Consider the following 22,205-nt stretch of genomic DNA (forward strand, 5'->3'; position numbering starts at 1 on the left):
TGCATCCACTATTTCTATGGCCATTTCCTTACCATTGGCTGTAAAGAGCTTTGAGACGTCCGGTGGTCATGAAAGGCGCTATACAAAGTCGAAGTCATCGTCTTTCAAATAATTACCGAATTTCTAGACAATCAAACAGTTCTGAAGCTATAAAATCTTCACTCCACCACCAGACCATGCTTCACAATGGCTGTTGTTTTATGTGTGTGTTTTTTAGAAGTCCTTTCTGCTCTGGATTCTGGTAAAACTTTAAATTTTTCCTGCAAACATTTTGTGAAGCTGTAGACAGTCTGGACACCCTGAACTGTTGCATTTTTGCTGATTGATAAATAAGCAGCGTCTGAAATGCTTTGTAAGTACAATAGTTATTCAGCATTGAAAAATGCGACATTAAAACACACAGTCAATCGAGTGTGATCTGTAACAGAGTGTATTTAACAATGTTAATAGCTTCCAGCCTAACCCATCTCTGAAATTAATTGTAGTTTTATTTACGTGTTTCCCATGTAAATTAACATTAATAATAAATAACTGGCTCTGAAGCACTCACTTTCCAGTATTTATTTATTATTTAACAAAGCAGCAGAACAATTGTAGTGTTTCTAGACTGCCTGTTATGTCTATCTCTCCTGCTGATCTGGAGATGTTGGACTAGTTGGATTAAGGAGGAAACCAGGTGGGGTGGTTTTGCACTGCTGGGAGATGGGACCCGGCAGGTTTGTGGTGTTTTACAGGGAGTTGGGGGCGAAGTGGGTTATGGACGGAGTTGAGACCGGGCAAATTTAGCAGAAGGGCCGAGAACCAGAGGACACAGATTGGCAAAAGAACCAAAAACGACCTAAGAAAAACCTTTTTTAACGCAGCGAGTGGTTAAGGTCTGGAATGCACTGCCTGAAAGGATGGTGGAGGCAGACTCAATTTTATTTCAAAGGGGAGTTGGATAAGTATCTGCAGGGAAAAAATTTGCCGGTCAACGGGGATAAGGCAGAGCGTAGGACTAGCTGAGAGTTGGCACGGGCTTCTGCCGTGCAGTAACCATTCTATGATTTGAGGTGCTATGGAGGGAGTTGAGAATAAGTAAAATCGCCACATCACAATATAGGAAAAGTAGGGCCATGACTGGACAGTCTGCTGGCAGCTTTTATTTTTGGCTGGCACCTTCACCATCAAAGAACCTCTTATCCAAGGGAGAATGAAGCCCCTAAAAGTACAGGCAAATATATCTAAAATATATACAGCCTCCAACTTAAACCTCCATTCCTTGATGTCAAATGAGAGTCTTTACATGTTAACTGGAATCTGCTATTCAGCCAGGAGAGCAGCACAGTCATCAGCAGCAGACACATTCAGGTCAGCACTGCCTGACCAAACAGAGAGATTCTCCATCCATACTTTTAAGTTCAGTATCGACCTGACACATGATTGATTACAGTGCCAAATTATCAAACATAAGGGCCCTAGGCTGTGAAGTATTCTACCATCGTGCTGTGCTGTTTATGCAGTTAAAGTGCTGAGAGATACCAATAGACTTTTGGACTCTAGTGGAATCAAGGAACATGGGGATTGGGCAGGAAAGTGGAGTTGAGGTCGAAGATCAGCCATGATCTGATTAAATGGCAGGGCAGGCTCGAGGGGCCGAATGGCCTACTCCTGCTCCTGATTCTTATGTTCTATTCTAACGCTTTGTATATGCTTCCCTTGTACTTGAATTGAATCCATATATAAATTGTTCCCTAGAGAATTTTTGTTGTATAAATAGAGTATGTGGTGCGGAAGAATAAAACTCAGCACTTATTCCACAAAGAGCTCCGAACTAATTCCATGGCAATAACTTCTAATGTCTGGTAATAAATCACAGTGCTTCCTCTCCCTCATCTTTCCATGTGAATGAGCACAATAATTTAATACTGCACAAGCTGACTTAAGACAGCACGTGTGCATTCAATTCTGTGGATTGAAACTAAAGGTGTAAACAGGATGTGAGCGTGATGACTTATCTTTGGGCAGTTGGTATCTCGTATAAAGCAAAGCTGCTAAAATCATAAGAGGCCTGGAGTGTAAAGCATATGAGGACAGGCCAAAGGGAATGTTCTCATTGAAGCGGAGAAGACTAAAGGGATTAGATTGAGGATTTGATTGAGGATTTTAAATAAGTTCAGAGATATGGAAGTTCAGACTGGGCTATTTGACTTGGTATGAGACAGCAGAAAAAGGGGACATGAGTATAAGCTGATCCTTGTTTACAAATCCCTCCATGGCCTCGCCCCTCCCTATCTCTGTAATCTCCTCCAGCCCCACAACCCCCCCGAGATATCTGCACTCCTCAAATTCTGCCGTCTTAGCATACCCAATTATAATCGCTCAACCATCGGTGGCCGTGCCTTCAGCTACCTGGGCCCCAAGCTCTGGAACTCCCTCCCTAAACCTCTCCGCCTCTCTCTTCCTTTAGGATGCTCCTTAAAACATACATCTTTGACCAAGCTTTTGGTCACCTGCTGTAATGTTTTCTTATGTGGCTCGGTGTCAAAGTAATTTTTTTAAATTTATAACACTCCTGTTTTGATTTGTAAATGTATATTTTTTTGGAACAGGCATAGTATGTGACTTTTACTACATTTTACTACATTAAAGGCGCTATATAAATGCAAGTTGTTGTTGCCGTTGTGCAGGAAGACAGGCAGATTACTAAGAGATTGTAGGGGCAGGGATCTTTGATCTCTGAGTTAAAAATGGATAGTCATAAAGAGGAACAGTATCCATTGCTAGGGCAGCAGGAACTAGTAGACCAAAGGTCTCTTCCAGCTTTGATCTGCCATCACTTTTGGAAATATTGGTGAACAATTACAAGCACTTAGTCAGTGTTATTGAGATGATGGCCATTGAGCTTCTTATTTCCCCTCCTGTTACACTTGTGTGATCTACAGGGTAATTGAATATTGAATGTTCCAGCATAGAACTATGTCATTTAGCTTTTCAAGTCTGCATTGGTATTTTTCTACATGTGAACTACCTAGTCCAATTCTACTAACCTGCACACTTCCCCTATCCTTCAATATTCCTTTTTTTTTTAGTACCGAATTTACCTATTTTTAATATTATGGACTCTGCTTCAATAATGATTTAAGAACATAAGAAATAGGAGCAGGAGTAGGCCATTTGGCCCCTCGAGCCTGCTCTGCCATTCAATAAGATCATGGCATTTGATCATGGACTCAGCTCCACTTCTCTGCCCGCTCCCCATAACCCTTTACTTCTTTATCGCTCAAAAATCTGTCTATCTCCACCTTAAATATATTCAATGACCCAACCTCCACAGCTCTCTGGGGCAGAGAATTCCATAGATTTACAACCCTGTGAGAGAAGAAATTTCTCCTCATCTCAGTTTTGAATGGGCGGCCCCTTATTCTAAGACTAGTTTTAGTTTCCCCTATGAGTGGAAATATCCTCTCTGCATCCACCTTGTCGAGCCCCCACATTATCTTATAAGTTTCAATAAGATCACTTCTCATTCTTCTGAACTCCAACGTGGAGAGGCTCAACCTACTCAATCTTTCCTTATAAGTCAACCCCCTCATCTCCGGAATCAACCTTGTGAACCTTCTCTGAACAGTCTCCAATGCAAGTATATCTTTCCTTAAATACGGAGACCAAAACTGTACTCAGTACTCTAGATGTGGCCTCACCAATACCCTATACAGTTGTAGCAGGACTTCTCTGTTTTTATACTCCATCCCCCTTGCAATAAAGGCCAACATTCCATTTGTATTCCTGATTTCTTGCTGTACCTGCAAAGTAACTTTTTGTGTTTCATGCACAAGGACCCCCAGGTCCCTCTGTACTGCAGCACTTTGCAATTTTTCTCCATTTAAATTATAATTTGCTTTTCTATTATTTCTGCCATAGTGGATAACCTCACAATTTCCCACATTATACTCCAGCTGCCAAATGCCCACTCACTTAGCCTGTCTATGTCCCTTTGCACATTTTTTGTGTCCTCCTCACAATTTGCTTTCCCATCTTTGTATCATCAGCAAACTTGGCAACATTACACTCGGTCCCTTCATCCAAGTTATTAATATAGATTGTAAGTAGTTGAGGCCCCAGCACTGATCCCTGCGGCACCCCACTAGTCACTGTTTGCCAACCGGAAAATAACCCATTTATCCCGACTCTTTTTTCTGTTAGTTAGCCAATTCTCTATCCATGCTAATATATTACCCCCAACACCATTAGTTTTTATCTTGTTCAGTAACCTCTTATGTGGCACCTTATCACATGGCATCTCGAAATCCAAATACATCACATCCACTGGTTATCCCTTATCCACTCTGCTCGTTACATCCTCAAAGAAACATGATTTTCCTTTCATAAAACCATGCTGACTCTGCTTGATTGAATCATGCTTTTCCAAATGTCCCGCTACTGTTTCCTTAATAATAGACTCCAGCATTGTCCCAATGACAGATGTTAGGCTAACTGGTCTATAGTTCCCTGCTTTTTGTCTGCCTCCTTTTTTAAATATTATTTGTGTCAGAAAATCGCACATTCTCATTGTAAAGGAAATTTTTGACTTTTCCTTTCATTTAAAAATTTTTTTTCTGCTCTCGTTAATGTCTCATCCCACAGTGGAAACGATCTCTCACCATTTACCTTATCATAACTGTTCATAAACTTGAATACCTCTAGCACGTCACCCTTAACATTCATGGCTCCAGTTACAAAAGCCCTAACTTCCAAAGTTCGATGTTCCATTTCAGACTGGGAGGGGTAAGAGGTTAACTTATTGTAAGTGCTGCTAGAATAAGCAATGCTCCTCTCAGCCAGTCACTGTGGCTTAGCTGGTAATCAAGGAGAGGCCTGTAGCCCAGGTACATCGATCCTCACATAATGTCCCATTAATCACTTCTCTATTGTCTAATTCAAAGCCAAGCTAAAAACATAAATCCGCAACAGTCAATAGGAAGTCGATAAGTACACTAATAAAAGGCTAATATACCAGCACTAAGTGGCCTTTACTGCCCTCGTGTCAATTAAAAGATTTATGGGTCTGATTTTCTTGACATTTTGCCCCCAGGAATGCAAATTCCCCAGGCACAAAGATCAGGAAAAATGGACAGAGACGTATTATTGCCAGGTCTCCTCCACCTAATGATTTCCTGAGGAGGTGGAATGCAATTGGCACAGACCCATCGATCACATGAGGTGGGAGGAGGCATTCCCAACCTGTACTCCTCACCCCACCCCCCACCACCACTTCAATTAGTGTTCATGCAGTTATGGCGTGCACAGTTGCAGTCCATCTCCACCCAAGAAAGTAGTGTTGAGGCTGGCACCGGGGTCCTTCTCTGACCAAAGGCGTAAGGAGGCCCAGCAACAATCTGCAAACAAGCCTTAAGATTAATGGGCCTTTTAGAATCATAGAATAATACAACACAGAAGGAGGCCATTTGGTCCAACGAGTCTGCGCCTACTCTTTCGAAGAGCAGTCCAGTTAGTCCCACTCTGCCGCTTTTTCACTGTATCCATACAGTTTTTTCTACTTCAAGTATTTATCCAATTCCCTTTTGAAGGCTACTATTGAATCAGTATCCACCACCCTCTCAGGCAGTGTATTCCAAATCCTAACCACTCCTTGCATAAAAAAGTTTTTCCTCATGTCGCCTCTAGTTCTTTTGCCAATCATCTTAAATCTGTGTCCTCTGGTTATCGACCCTTCAGCTACTGGAAATACTGTATCTTTATTTACTCTAAACCCTTCATGACTTTAAACCTCTTATTAAATCTCCTCTTTGCCTTCTCTGTTCCAAGGAGAACAACCCCAGCTTCTCCAGTCTACCCATGTAACTGTAATCCCTCATCCCTGGAATCATTCGAATAAATCTCTTCTGTACCCTCTCCAAAGCCTTTACTTTCACCTTAAAGTGTGGTGCCCAGAATTTGTAGGTACTTTTATGTGTAGGTATTCTCAGGCCCTGAGGCCTTTTGGCTGCTACTTTGCAGGCCCCGAGGCCGGCGGCTAGGCACACGGCTGCGAACCACTAAGGCCTGCAGCTGGCTGCAATTTCTTCCCTTGTTTCCCAGCAAGAGGCCCTGCCAGGGGACAGGCCTGCAATGGCGATGTCCACGTTGCCAAGCTGTAATGTATGCACCTGTGAGTATGCTCTCAGATTTATAGAAGCGTTGAGTTGGGAGTGGCTTAGCCAGTCATGTGATGTTCACAAGACTCAATAAAACCCCAGCCAGTTGGGTTCAGGAGATCCACGATGAGGCATGTGGTTGTGAGCTTGGTTGATGAACTGGTAATGTGTAGTGTGATTATTAAATCTTTGCTAATAAGCCAACTAGATAGGGTGGTGGATACAGATTCAATAGTAGCCTTCAATGTGTTGCTATGAATTCTTTAGCAAAGAACCCATGAAGCAAATACATTACAAAAGCCATGCCACCAAAATCTTGTAGCTTGACCTGGAGGGTTGCTGCACATTTCCAACACACAATTCTTGTCCAGCAATGGGATAGAGGCAATCATAGACAATCGACCACTGAAAGGTGATGACAGGTTGAGACAACATAAGAGTGTTCCACCCAATCCCAACAGAGTCAGTGGCTTCTTAGGGATCATGGTGGGCAGACATATAATTTAAATGAATCGGGGTGTGATGGATCAGTCAGAAGTTAACTCTAGAAAATGGACACTGGATTTCTGTTACGTCATTATCCCAACTCAACAGGGCTTGTGACCAGCAATGTGGTCTCTGCTCACTGGGAGCATGCTGAACGCTGATTGGAGGAGAGGGTAGGAGGTCCTGAGCCCGTTAACCCCACAGTGAAGGGAATCGGATCAGTAGAAACTAGCGTCTTACCATCAGCCAATAAGAGAGCTGCAGAGAAAAAGAGAAAAAAAAAGAGTGAAATGCAATGAAACGGCAGCTGAGGACACTGCTACCAGCACAGAAAAACAAGCCCAATCTTATCCGGGCGTGAAATAGTCTCAAACACATACAAACCTACCAAAAAAAATATTTCAATAAATTTCTTAATACTGAATATAATGTGGTAAGAAATGTACTTTTTCTTTGTAAATGACTTTATGGTAATATCAAGAAGTTCAGGAAATATAGGTCCCCCATTCAAATTGCCTTTGCTGAGCTGGTAAACACCTGTTTACTGTTTGTAGTTGGGGAGCAGAGCAAAGGCTGTGGCTCCTTTGGAGGTAATAAAAATGTCATCCCAAAATGTCTAGCCAAAACCTACAAGTCCACAGTAAGAAGCTGTTTAGTGTTGACATCCGTTCAGCCAAAACAGTCCCCTTACCTCTGACTTGGGCCGTCCAATTGAAAAGGTCACCAGCCAGCATTTTGTGCAAATAGATCAGCCCCAGTGGATCACACAGAATCATATCGGATGTTGCCCAATTTGACAATGGAAGTAGAGTAAGGAAAAACAGTACTCTGTACGTAGTAAAACTGAGGGAGACAATGGCTGAAAACATGTATTGATGTTGATAAATGCCTGAATACAAGAAGAATTACAATGATATTAACTTTCAAAACACATTGCTTCCTGCTTGCAATAATCCTTTGGATCTCAACAATTTGTACATTATTCAACTGTGATTGTCTCATAGCACAGCACAACATGCAGTGTGAGCAGCACTGGGCATCCTGTTGTAGTTAAAAGCCTTACAGTGAGGATGGTGTGTGCAACAGACAGTGTAACAACTGAGGGCCTCATACTGAGGAGGTATAACAGACAGTGTTATAACAGGTGATGTAACAGAGCCTTATACTGAGGGGGTGTAACAGAGAGAGTTAAAAACTAAGGGCCTTATACGGAATGTGGGTGTAACAATGTGATAACGGAGGGCCTTATACTGAGGGGGGGGGGGTAACTGAGAGAGTGTTATAACTGAGTGCCTTATAATAAAGGTGGAGTGTAACAGAGAGAGATTTATAACGGAGTAGATGATAACCACTGCCCCCATTTTTTCAGATGGCAGCAGTTGACGCTGCGATTACCATTTATTCTCCTCTAGACCCATTGTTTGTTTCTTTACTTGTCCCATTACCACATTCTTTTGCCTGACACCACCTTTTGTCATTTAATCTCTCCTGCCTTCCATTCTATCGCAGACTGTTCCCTTTGTTCTTTCCTCCCTCCCCCACTTTTCCCTGCCTCTGTACCTGCTTAAAACCTGTTACATCTCTAACTTTTCCCAGTTCTGATGAAGGGTCATCGACCTGAAACATTAACTCTGTTTCTCTCTCCACACATGCTGCCTGACCTGCTGAGTATGTCCAGCATTTTCTGTTTTTATTTCCTACAATATATTCGATAATGATTTCTCCTTTATGCAAACCTGAAATTCCACGTTTCATCCATCTTGGTTTCTCCAGGACAAGAAAGAAGTTTTCCTGCTTTTCATACTCCTCATCATCCACAATTTTCACCTGGATTGTCTTCCTGCAGAGGGAGAAAACACATCAAATATCTGTGAGTACGAGAACCTATCTGTAACATATGTGCGGTCTGATAGGAACATCTGTGGCTGATCCTTTGCAAACTGTACTCCATAGCTCCACATCACCAAAGGTAGATATGCAGCAAACAATTGATAAGGATTTAGAGACACAGCGGATAACAGCTGCAGGAACTATAGGTGCCCGGCTTACTTTGGAATATGGGTTTGTGCAGCATCTGCAGCAGTTAGTGACCATGCTGGCATTCCAATTTAAAACATCTTGACGAACTTACCTTGGCTCTTGCCTTCCAGCCATCACTGGAATCAGTCTGGTGAACCTTCGCTGCACTCCCTCAATAGCAAGAACGTCCTTCCTCAGATTAGTAGACCAAAACTAAACACAATATTCCAGGTGAGGCCTCACTAAGGCCCTGTACAACCGCAGTAAGATCTCCCTGCTCCGATACTCAAATCCCCTAGCTATGAAGGCCAACGTACCATTTTCCTTCTTTACCGCCTGCTGTACCTGCATGCCCACTTTTAGTGACTGATGAACCATGACACCCAGGTCTCGGCGCACCTCCCCTTTTCCTAATCTGCCGCCATTCAGATAATATTCTGCCTTCGTGTTTTGCCCCCAAAATTTATAACCTCACATTTATCCACATTATACTGCATCTGCCATGCATTTGCCCACTCACCAACCTATCCAAGTCACCCTGCAGCCTTTTAGCGTCCTCCTCACAGCTCACATCGACACCCAGTTTAGTGTCATCTGTAAACTTGGAGATATTACACTCAATCCCTTCATCTAAATCATTAATGTATATTGTAAAGAGCTGGGGTCCCAGCACTCAGCCCTGCGGCACTCCACTAGTCACTGCCTGCCATTCTGAAAATGGCCCGTTTATTCCGTCTCTCTGCTTCCTGTCTGCCAACCAGTTCTCTATCCACGTCAGTACATTACCCCCAATACCATGCGCTTTGATTTTGCACACCAATCTCTTGTGCGGGACCTTGTCAAAAGCCTTTTGAAGGTCCAAATACACCACATCCACTGGTTCTCCCTTGTCCAATCTGCTAGTTACATCCTCAAAAAATTCTAGAAGATTCGTCAAGCATGATTTCCCTTTCATAAATCCATGCTGACTTGGTCCGATCCTGTCACTGCTTTCCAAATGCGCTGCTATTTCATCCTTATGATTGATTCCAACCTTTTCCCCACTACTGATGTCAGGCCAACCAGTCTATAATTATCTGTTTTCTCTCTCCCTCCTTTTTAAAAAAGTGGTGTTAGATTAGCTACCCTCCAGTCCATAGGAACTGATATAGAGTCGATAGACTGTTAGAAAATGATCAGCAATGCATCCACTATTTCTAGGGTCACTTCCTTAAGTACTCTGGGATGCAGACTATCAGGCCCCGGGGATTTATTGGCCTTCAATCCCATCAATTTCCCTAACACAATTTCCTGCCTAATAAGGATATCCTTCAGTTCCTCCTTCTCACTAGACCCACTGTCCCTTAGTACATTCGGAAGGTTATTTGTGTCTTCCTTCGTGAAGACAGAACCGAAGTATTGGTTCAGTTGGTCTGCCATTTCTTTGTTCCCCATTATAAATTCACCTGAATCAGACAGCAAGGGACCTACGTTTGTCTTCATTAATTTTTTTTCTCTTCACATATTTATAGAAGCTTTTGCAGTCAGTTTTTATGTTCCCTGCTAGCTTCCTCTCGTACTCTATTTTTCCCCTCTTAATTAAACCCTTAGTCCTCTGTTGAATTCCAAATTTCTCCCAGTCCTCAGGTTTGTTGCTTTTTTTAGCCAATTTATATGCCTCTTCATGGCTTTAACACTATCCTTAATTTCCCTTGTTAGCCATGGTTGAGCCACCTTCCCTGTTTTATTTTTAAGACAGGGATGTACAATTGCTGAAGTTCATCCATGTGATCTTTAAATGTTTGCCATTGCTTATTCACTGTCAACCCTTTAAGTATCCTTTGCCAGTTTATTCTAGCCAATTCACGCCTCATACCGTCGAAGTTACCTTTCCTTAAGTTCAGGACCCTAGTTTCTGACTTAATTTTGTCACTCTCCATCTTAATAAGGAATTCTACCATATTATGGTCACTCTTCCCCAAGGGGCCTCGCACAACAAGATTGCTAATTAGTCCCTTCTCATTACACATCACCCAGTCTAGGATGGCCAACTCTCTGGTTGGTTCCTCGATATATTGGTCTAGAAAACCATCCCTAATACACTCCAGGAAATCCTCCTCCACCGCATTGCTACCAGTTAGGTTAGCCCAATCAATATGTAGATTAAAGTCACCCATGATAACTGCTGTACCTTTATTGCACACCTCCATTATTTCTTGTTTGATGCTGTCCCCAACCACACTACTACTATTTGGTGGCGTGTACACAACTCCCACTAGCATTTTCTGCTCTTTGGTATTCTGTAGCTCCACCCATACTGATTCCACATCATCCAAGCTAATGTCCTTCCTTACCATTGCATTGATTTCCTCTTTAACCAGCAACACCACCCCGCCTCTTTTTCCTTTCTGTCTATCCTTCCTAAATGCTGAATACCTTGGGATGTTGAGTTCCCAGATTTGGTCACCCTGGAGCCATGTCTTCGTGATGCCAATTACATCATATCTGTTAACTGCTGTCTGCACAGTTAATTCGTCCACCTTATTCTGAATACTCCTCGCATTGAGACACAGAGCCTTCAGGCTTGTCTTTTTAACACACTTTGCCCCTTTAGAATTTTGCTGTAATGTGGCCCTTTTTGTTTTTTTGCCTTGGGTTTCTCTGCCCTCCACTTTTACTATTCTTCTTTCTATCTTTTGCTTCTGACTCCATTTTATTTCCCTCTATCTCCCTACATAGGTTCCCATCCCCCTGCGATATTAGTTTAACTCCTCCCCAACAGCACCAGCAAACACTCCACATTTCAAAAGCATTAGTCATAATCTTTCAAAGCTCGCTTGAACTGGGAGTTGTGCCATTAGATTGGAAAATTGCTAATGTCACTCCATTATTTGAGCGTGAGCGAGAAACCAGGTTACAGGTCTGTCAGTTTAGCGTTAGTTGTGGGGAATGTACTAGAATCTGTCATTCGGGACAGAGCGACTGAGCACTTGAACAAATATGAGCTGATCAGAGAGAGCCAACATGGCTTTTTTATGGGTAAGTCATGTATGACTAATCTAGTTGAATTTTTTGAGAAGGTCACTAATAGGGTAGATAAGGGAGTGTCTGGATATTATCTATAATATCCAGACTTAAAGAAGGGATAAAATAAGGTTCCACACAAGGAATTATTCGCAAAAATGAGAGTGCATGAAATTTGAGGTAGTCATAGAAACATAGAAAATAGGTGCAGGAGTAGGCCATTCGGCCCTTCTAGCCTGCACCGCCATTCTATGAGTTCATGGCTGAACATGCAACTTCAGTACCCCATTCCTGCTTTCTTGCCATACCCCTTGATCCCCCCTAGTAGTAAGGACTTATCTAACTCCTTTTTGAATATATTTAGTGAATTGGCCTCAACAACTTTCTGTGGTAGAGAATTCCACAGGTTCACCACTCTCTGGGTGAAGAAGTTTCTCCTCATCTTGGTCCTAAATGGCTTACCCCTTATCCTTAGACTGTGACCCCTGGTTCTGGACTTCCCCAACATTGGGAACATTCTTCCTGCATCTAACCTGTCTAAACCCATCAGAATTTTAAACGTTTCTATGAGGTCCCCTCTTATTCTTCTGAACTCCAGTGAATACAAGCCCAGTTGATCCAGTCTTTCTTGATAGGTCAGTCCCGCCATCCCGGGAATCAGTCTGGTGAACCTTCGCTGCACTCCCTCCGCTGCAAGTCGTTTAACTTGGGTTGAAAATTGGTTGACAAGTAGGAAGCAAGAGAGTGGAGATGATTGGCAGGATGTGACAAGCGGTATCTCCCAGGTATCTGTCTGTTCAGGGGCCTCATGCCTTTGCCATATTTATTTGGTGAGGGAATGACACTACATTAGGAGGATCAGTAAGTAGTGCTGATGGGAGCAGGAAGTTGCAAAGAGACATAAACAGACTAAATGAATAGGCAAAGCAATGTCACGTAAAATTCAATGTGGGCAAGTGCGTGGTCATCTACTTTGAATCCAAGAAAGATAGATCAGAGTATTTTCTAAATGATGAGAAACTCGGGATTGTAGAGGAGCAAAGAGATTTGGGGTCCCAAGTCCAAAAATCATTAAAATCTAGTGGGCAGGTACAAAAAGCAAACAAAAAGGCTAATGGAATGTTCAGCTTTATCTCTAAGGGGCTGGAATACAAAGGGGAGGGAGTTATGTTTCAGCCCTGGTCAGACCCCATCTGGAATACTATGTTCAGTTTTGGTCACTGCATCTCAGGAAGGATATATTGGCCTAGGAGGGGGTCCAGCGCAGCTTAACCAGAAAGATATCAGGCTTGGAGGGTTCAATTATGAGGATAGGTTGCATACACTTGGCTTGTATTCCCTTGAGTATAGAAGATTGAGGAGATCATATCGAGATGTTTAAAATATTAAAAGGATTTTATCGAGTAGATGCGTAGGAACTGTTTCCTCTGGTGGGGGAATAAATATAAAGAAGGCATCATCTTAAAATTAACGCTAAGCCATTCAGGAGTGAAATCAGAAAGCACTTTTCACACAAAAAGTAGTAAAACTTTGTTGATAGATATTTGTTAGGTAAGGGCATCAAGGATATGGAGAAGAGGTGGGAAAATAGAGTTGAGATGTAGATCAGGCCCGAGGGGCTGAATGGCCTACTCCTGTTCCTATTCATGGGTCCCAAGGACAGCCATGATAGACAGTGGAAAACATGGGCCTCCATCCTGTTGTTCTCCAATGGACCCACCACAGACTGACAACACCTTGACACAGATAAATGGGGACAAAGGGGGCCTATAGGTCACGGTCTGTATTTGAGTGACACTCAATGCACCCCATCCTTCAGTCAGCATAAGCGTCCTTTGTGAAGCACGTTACTGAAACTCAATAAGCTCCCCGCTGGAGTGGAACTGAACTGCAGAACCGGTGGGAACCTGTTTATCCTTCGTCGCCTCCAGGCCAGATCCAAGACCGTCCCAACCTCTGTCATCGAACTGCAGTATGCAGACGACGCATGCGTCTGCGCACATTCAGAGTCTGAACTCCAAGTCATAATCAATACCTTCACCAAGGCATATGAAAGCATGGGCCTTACACTAAACATCCGTAAGACAAATGTCCTCCACCAGCCTGACCCTGCCACACAGCACTACCCCCCAGTCATCAAGATCCATGGCGCAGCCCTGGACAACGTGGACCACTTTCCATACCTCGGGCAACAAGGACAGACATTGACAACGAGATTTAACACCGCCTCCAATGCGCCAGCGCAGCCTTCGGCCACCTAAGGAAGAGTGTTTGAAAATCAGACCCTCAAACCTACCACCAATCTCATGGTCTACAGGCTGTTGTGATACCCACCTTCCTGTATGGCTCAGAGACGTGGACCATATACAGTAGACACCTCAAATCGCTGGAGAAATACCACCAACGATGTTTCCGCAAGATCCTGCCAATCCCCTGGGAGGACAGACACACCAACATTAGCGTCCTCGACCAGGCAAACATCCCCAGCATCTCCGTTGGGCGGGCCACGTTGTTCGCATGCCTGACACAAGATTCTCAAAGCAAGCGCTCTACTCGGAACTCCTACACGGCAAGCGAGCCCAAGGTGGGCAGAGGAAATGTTTCAAGGACACCCTCAAAGTCTCCTTGATAAAATGCAACATCCCCACCAACACCTGGGAGTCCCTGGCCAAAGACCACCCTAAGTGGAGGAAGTGCATCCGGGAGGGCGCTGAGCACCTCGAGTCTTGTCGCCGAGAGCATGCAGAAAACAAGCGCAGGCAGCGGAAGGACCGTGCAGCAAACCAGTCCCATCCACCCTTTCCTTCAACCACTGTCTGTCCCACCTGTGACAGGGACTGTGGTTCTCGTATTGGACTGTTCAGTTATCTAAGAACCCATTTTTCGAATGGTAGGAAGTATTCCTCGATTTCGAGGGACTGCCTATGATAATGATGATGACTGAAACTCACTGCTTTCCCTTTGACGGCACGTCCCAAACCCGCGACCTCTGCCACCTAGAAGGACAAGGGCAGCAGGCGCATGGGAACACCGCCAGCACCAAGTTCCCCTCCAAGTCACACACCATGCTGACTTGGAAATATATTGCCGTTCCCACATCATCCCTGGAACTCCCTCCCTAACAGCACTGTGGGAGCACCTTCACCACAAGGACTGCAGCGGTTCAACATCGCGATTCACCACCACCTTCTCAAGGGCAATTAGGCCTTGACAGCTCAGGAACGATTTTTTTAAAAAGGTGCCTGACCTACCATGGAGTCTGCAAACTGGCCATGTAGGAATTTCAGACAGCACAAAATTCTGTTTTCCACTACACTACAGAATGCTGCCAACAAGCTGTGCAGAGCTAATAGGACATCCTCTACACTGTGACCTGTTTGAAACTCCGGATTGAAGTTAAAGCTGTCGCGGGGTGTAAGCTTGGATTAATACGTTGGAGAATTGAGAGCCCTGAAGCCAAATAATATGTTGGGCTTTCAAGAGCTTTTATCGCAAAACAAATACTGATGTCTGGTGTGCTCCTTATTGCAGTGAAATTAATAATATTTCACTGTGGGAATGTCCTCATTTTCTAATCTCAGGGAACACATTCTGCAGTGAGAATAGGCATCGAGCTATATTGACTTTTGTAACAGTGGTTCTATGTAATTAGAGTGGGGGCGGTTGTTAATTGAAAGTGATTTGTGTGCACGGACATGTTTTCCCATTCTAATCCCATCGAGGGGAAGAGACACCTGAAAACTCTGAGGTCTTAACCCACCCTCAAGAGTATTAATCTATTGTGGCAGGTGGAATCTCATTTCAATAATGAACTCACAGGAGAGTGTTATTCGATGGAGGAAAGCACATTGTGATAAATTACCCATCAACAGGAAGTTGGGAGCCAGCCACAGAGTCCCGAGATAGACATTTACCCCATCTGCCCCAGAATTATCCGTAAAGCAATACCACCTGTCAGGCTTTATGATATCAGATTGAGACATCAGTATCGACCAATGCAGGGAAAAGCGATTCCCTCCGCTGATCCTTCAGAAGCTGAGCTCTTACATTAATATGAGACAGGATCAGAGTTAACCCATGCTAACCGTACCACCTGCCTCCGTTTCACGATGATTGCTATTTCTGCTCTCCCGCCTCCCCCACCCCCAGAATCCATGAGCCTGGAAGTTGGTACTTGGATTCATGGGAGAAGGCAGTGCACCCAAATAAATGGGAGCTTCTGTTTCCATAGATAGGGAGAGCACCAGTAAATGGGGGAATGGGGAGGGGCACCAGTAAATGGGGGATAGGGAGGGGCACCAGTAAATGGGGGATAGGGGGGGGCACCAGTAAATGGGGGATGGGGAGGGGCACCAGTAAATGGGGGGATAGGGAGGGGCACCAGTAAATGGGGGATTGGGGGGGCACCAGTAAATGGGGGGATAGGGAGGGGCACCAGTAAATGGGGGATAGGGGAGGGGCACCAGTAAATGGGGGACGGGGAGGGGCACCAGTAAATGGGGGATAGGGGAGGGGCACCAGTAAATAGGGGATAGGGAGGGGCACCAGTAAATGGGGGGATAGGGGAGGGGCAGCAGTAAATGGGGGGATAGGGAGGGGCACCAGTAAATGGGGGGATAGGGGAAGGGCACCAGTAAATGGGGGGATAGGGAGGGGCACCAGTAAATGGGAGGATAGGGGAGGGGCACCAGTAAATGAGGGGATAGGGGAGGGGCAGCAGTAAATGGGGGGATAGGGGAAGGGCACCAGTAAATGGAGGGATAGGGGAAGGGCACCAGTAAATGGGGGGATAGGGGAAGGGCACCAGTAAATGGGGCCAACTTGCAATGATGTTTGTGAGTGAAAGGTCAGAATGTTTTCATGGGTTAAATATAGAAATAAGGAGCTTCCCCTGATGGCTAAGTTGGTAGATGCTGGACCACGCAGACTAGGAAGATCAGATGTACAATACCTGGTCTATGTTGAGTTCGCTGATCGCGAGTCAGGATTGCAGTAATTGCGCCGAGAGACCAGTAACGAGGCCAGGTAAACAACCACCAAAGCATGAGCAGCTGGAGAGAGAGAGCGGAAAAACGCAGCAGAGCCTGTGCCTGGAGAGCAGCGTGCTGGAGCTGGAGCCAGGGATGGACCCAGAGTACATTGTCAGAATTCTATGGACAAATACACACGCTGAGAAACCGAGAGAGAGGACCTGAGGGAAGGAGGGAGGGGGTTAGTAGGAATATGAGTGTATGCTAGACACATGCAGCAGAGCCTGGTCTCCAATTGTCTTGGATCCCCTTGCCATTGGACCAAGACCTTGCTCGTCAAGTCCGTGTGGCAACTGGTGTGCAACGCCCACCCCACGTTAAAAGAATTCATGCACAGGCATCTTCCATCATTTAATATGAAGTTCGGTACCTGGCCCGCAATGGTCTCACCAGTCACCTTAGACTTAATTTTAGTGTGGAAGCACGTCATCCCTGACTTCGGAGGAATGCCGAAGAAGCAGCTGGGAGAACAATTTTGTTGAACTGATGTCTGCAAGAGGGCTGGTACAGCGCTACCATGGCAAGTGAGCTCCAAGAGGGAAGAGAAAATGCTTCAAGAATACCCTCACAGCCTCCTTTAAAAAATGTAACATCCCCACCGACTCTTGGGAATCCCTGGCCCATGACCGCTCAAGAGAAGAAGCATTCGGGAAGGCGCCGAACACTTCGAATCTTTTTGTCGGGAGCACGCGGAAGCCAAGCACAAACAGCGGAAGGAGCACATGACAAACCAAGCACCCCACCCACCCGTCCCTCCAACCACCACCTGTCCCATCTGTGATAGAGTCTGTAGATCCCGCATTGGACTCATCAGCCACCTTAGAACTCATGTTAGCGTGGAAGCAAGTCATCCTCGACTCTGGGGGACTGCCTAAGAAGAAGGTAAAGCGATACCAACACTTGCGATTGCTTATCTTTCTCTCCGTGTGAATTATGTACATAATGACAAACCATTAGCAAAATTAGAAGTTTTGGAGATATTGCTGGTGCCTCCATGGCTCTGGAGGGAGGAGAGCGTGCCGGGAGATCTGAGCGATGCAGTGATTGTGACCACTTTTAAAAAGGAGGACAAGTCCGACTGTGGCAACTATAGGGGAATCTCCCTGCTTTCAGCCACTGGGAAAGTTGTCGCTTGAGTTCTCCTCAATCGTCTTCTCCCTGTGGCCCAGGAGTTCCTCCTGGAATCACAATGCGAATTTCGTCCCCTACGGGGCACAACAGACATGATCTCTGCAGCGCACCAGTTGCAGGAAAAATGCAGGGAGCAGCGCCAGCCCTTATACATGACCTTTTTCGATCTTACAAAGGCCTTTGACACTGTCAACCATGAGGGTCTATGGAGCGTTCTCCTCCGTTTCGGATGCCCAAAGTTTGTCAACATCCTTCGCCTGTGTTATATATGCCTCCGGAAATCTGACTGGTTCTGTTTAATTATTAACTGTGCAATTGCAGTACACAATACGTCCACATCCATAGTGTGGAGCTATAAACATTACAAGCTTACAGAGATTACAACCTGCTTCACGATGACATGCAGGCCATGATCCTTACCAACGGACCCATTACAGACCCAATCCACGTCCGAACCGGGGTCAAACAGGGCTGCGTTATCGCTCCAACCCTTTTCTCAATCTTCCTCGCCGCCATGCGCCACCTCACAACCAACAAGCTCCCCGCTGGAGTGGAACTAAACTACAGAACCAGTGGGAAGCTGTTTAACCTACGCCGCCTCCAGGCCAGGTCCAAGATCACCCCAACCTCTGTCGTTGAGCTGCAGTATGCGGACGACGCCTGCGTCTGTGCACATTCAGAGGCTGAACTCCAGGATATAGTCAATGTATTCACTGAGGTATATGAAAACATGGGCCTTACGCTTAACATTCGCAAGACAAAAGTCCTCCACCAGCCTATCACCGCCGCTCAACACTGCCCTCCAATCATCAAGATCCACGGTGCGGCCCTGGACAACGTGGACCATTTCCCATATCTCGGGAGCCTCTTATCAACATAGAAGCATAGAAAATAGGTGCAGGAGTAGGCCATTCGGCCCTTCTATCCTGCACCGCCATTCAATGAGTTCATGGCTGAACATGCAACTTCAGTACCCCATTCCTGCTTTCTCACCATACCCCTTGATTCCCCTAGTAGTAAGGACTTCATCTAACTCCTTTTTGAATATATTTAGTGAATTGGCCTCAACAACTTTCTGTGGTAGAGAATTCCACAGGTTCACCACTCTCTGGGTGAAGAAATTCCTCCTCATCTCGGTCCTAAATGGCTTCCCCCTTATCCTAAGACTGTGTCCCCTGGTTCTGGACTTCCCCAACATTGGGAACATTCTTCCTGCATCTAACCTGTCTAACCCCGTCAGAATTTTAAACGTTTCTATGAGGTCCCCTCTCATTCTTCTGAACTCCAGTGAATACAAGCCCAGTTGATCCAGTCTTTCTTGATAGGTCAGTCCCGCCATCCCGGGAATCAGTCTGGTGAACCTTCGCTGTACTCCCTCAATAGCAAGAATGTCCTTCCTCAGGTTAGGAGACCAAAACTGTACACAATACTCCAGGTGTGGCCTCACCAAGGCCCTGTACAATTGTAGCAACACCTCCCTGCCCTTGTACTCAAATCCCCTCGCTATGAAGACCAACATGCCATTTGCTTTCTTAACCGCCTGCTGTACCTGCGTGCCAACCTTCAATGACTGATGTACCATGACACCCAGGTCTCTTTGCACCTGCCCTTTTCCTAATCTGTCACCATTCAGATAATAGTCTGTCTCTCTGTTTTTACCACCAAAGTGGATAACCTCACATTTATCCACATTATACTTCATCTGCCATGCATTTGCCCACTCACCTAACCTATCCAAGTCGCTCTGCAGCCTCATAGAATCCTCCTTGCAGCTCACACTGCCACCCAACTTAGTGTCATCCGCAAATTTGGAGATACTACATTTAATCCCCTCGTCTAAATCATTAATGTACAGTGTAAACAGCTGGGGCCCCAGCACAGAACCTTGCGGTACCCCACTAGTCACTGCCTGCCATTCTGAAAAGTCCCCATTTACTCCTACTCTTTGCTTCCTGTCTGACAACCAGACATTGATGCGGAGATTTAACATCGCCTCCAGTGCGCCAGCGCAGCCTTCAGCCGACTGAGGAAAAGAGTGTTTGAAGACCAGGCCCTCAAATCTACCACCAAAGTCATGGTCTGCAGGTTTGTAGTAATACCTGCACTCCTATATGGATCTGAGGCATGGAAGATGTATAGAAGGCAGCTCAAGTCACTGGAGATATTCACCAACGATGTCTCTGCAAGATGCTGCAAATCCCCTGGGAGGACAGACACACCAACATCAGTGTCCTCAACCAGGCTAACATCCCCAGTATTGAAGCACTGACCACACTCGATCAGCTTTGCTGGGCAGGCCACATAGTTCGCATGCCAGATACGAGACTCCCTAAGCAAATGCTTTATGCGGAGCTCCTTCATGGTAAATGAGCCAAAGGAGGACAGAGGAAACGTTATAGGGACACCCTCAAAGCCTTGCTGGTAAAGTGCGACATTACCACTGACACCTGGGAGACCCTGGCCGCAGACCGCCCGAGGTGGAGAAAGTCCATCCGGGAGGGCGTTGAGCTCTTCAAGTCTCAACGCAAAGAGCATGAAGAGGCCAAGCGCAGGCAGTGGAAGGAACGCGCGGCAAACCAGCCCCACCACCCCTTCCCTCGACGAATGTCTGTCCCACCTGTAACAGGGTCTGTGGCTCTCGTATCAGACTGTTCAGCCATCAAAGAACTCACTTTGGGAATGGAAGCAAGTCTTCCTCGATTCCAAGGGACTGCCTATGATGATGGCTATGTAGCACCACTTTAACGAAAGCCAATGTAACTAAGCCCTACGCCTACACACGCTGCAGAATTTGTACTTTGGTCCCATTGCTGTTCCATTCCCCTCAATCAAAATTGGTAGCGTGTACTTGTAAATATATAAATACTAACATCGCGAGGATCCTTTAGGTAGTCTTCAGAATGATAGATCTCATCTGAACATAACCAGTGATTTAAATAGCTTTTTAATAAAAACAAGCTGATAGGTTCCAGATTTACATTATTTATGATTTTAAGATCCAAACGTGGTACTTTAATCCTTTAATATGTAAAATACTTTGGCCGTCTTGCAAACTGCACTGTGATATATTTTCTTTGGAAAAGAGAAGGCTTTGAGGTGACCCACTTGGAAGTTTTCAAGGCGAAGAGGATTGACAAAAGCTGATCGAGGCAAAGCGGGCTCCCTTCACCTTGTTATCTTTCTCTCAACCTTTAAAAGCCTTCTGAAAATGTATCCTTTCAGTCAGATCACCTCTGAATCGTTCTCTTTTGGGATGTTGTCTATGATAAAGGTACTCAAAACACCGTGTTACATGATATTTTATGTCTAGCATTTAAGAGGAATTGATAGTGCTGGCTTTCCCTACTTTAGTCTCGAAACACTCCTGTGAATCGCCTTGGGACATTTTACTATGTTAAAGGTGCTATATAAATACAAGTTGTTGTTGTTTAGTTGTGTCACAATGTAACTGCTTATCTACCTGCCCGGAGGTCTTGTGTCTAGGTGCCTTCACCCTTTCAAATCACAGGAGCAGATGCCTCTGTCCCCTTTCCCGATCATAATTCTCACCAGCAGGTAAGTTGTTGCTGCTGGTGGGTCACTCCGCCTCCTCTTTGTATTTCATAACCATGTATCCCAGACTCGCTCTGAGCAATACTGTAGGAGATCCACTTTTTTTTATACTGTATTTTATATGTGTTTTCTGTTGTGTATCTGTAAAGCATGCACTCCCATGTTCCGCCACCAGGGAGCGCATCCCTTGGGAGCACTGTATATAAGCCGGCCCCTAAGGCCTGTTCCTGACCCTGAAGTGACTTAATAAAGACTGAGGTCACTGTTTCTTTAACCTCCCTGTGTGCAGTCTCGTCTGTGTTAGGAACACAATATTTTCCATGCTTTTTATTTCTTTACTTTTGACCTTTTTCTTTCTCTCGACTGGCTTGATGCCTGCAGCTGAGAGAAGGCTACATAGCCTGGTCCCTCCTACCTCCCAAAAACTGGGCCTGAGATTCTGAATGGGCTCCAGTTTCAGAAGCATAGATCTAAAGAAGAAAGGTCTTGCATTTTATACAGCACCTTTTACAACCTCAGAATGACCCCAAGCTTTACGTCCAATGAAGTACTTTTGGAGTGTAGTCACTATTGTAATGTAGGAAACGGCAGCCAATTTGTGCATAGCAAGCTTCCACAAACAGCAATGTGATAATGACCAGAAAATCTGTCTTTAGTGATGTTGGTTGAGGGATAAATATTCCAGGACATCGGGGAGAAATCCACTGCTCTTCAAAATAGTACCAGGGCGTATATTTTACATCCACCTGAGAGGGAAGACAGGGCCTCGAATACAAGAGCGGGGAGGTTATGCTTGAACTGTATAAAACACTAGTTACCCCACAGCTAGAGTACTGCGTGCAGTTCT

The 22,205-nt window shown here is 45.1% G+C and overlaps 1 protein-coding gene across 6 annotated transcripts in view; it reads right to left on the minus strand.

Annotated features, from left to right (window-relative positions):
* Positions 1-22,205, minus strand: part of LOC139239229 (sodium/calcium exchanger 3-like) — a 519,976-nt gene that overhangs the window by 48,318 nt on the left and 449,453 nt on the right. For 5 of the 6 annotated variants that reach the window (XR_011588619.1, XM_070867916.1, XM_070867913.1 and 2 more), the window contains exons 3-4: positions 8,360-8,463; positions 6,864-6,881 (exon numbers count right to left, since the gene is read on the minus strand). Coding sequence is in view for 5 of the 6 variants with exons in the window: in XM_070867916.1 (XP_070724017.1) it covers positions 6,864-6,881; positions 8,360-8,463 (122 nt within the window). In the remaining variant the exon portion in view is untranslated. The remainder of the gene's footprint in view (positions 1-6,863; positions 6,882-8,359; positions 8,464-22,205) is intronic. The other variant, XM_070867914.1, reaches the window with a different exon arrangement.

Source organism: Pristiophorus japonicus, chromosome 26 (assembly GCF_044704955.1).
Source record: "Pristiophorus japonicus isolate sPriJap1 chromosome 26, sPriJap1.hap1, whole genome shotgun sequence".
Lineage (NCBI taxonomy): Eukaryota > Metazoa > Chordata > Chondrichthyes > Pristiophoridae > Pristiophorus > Pristiophorus japonicus.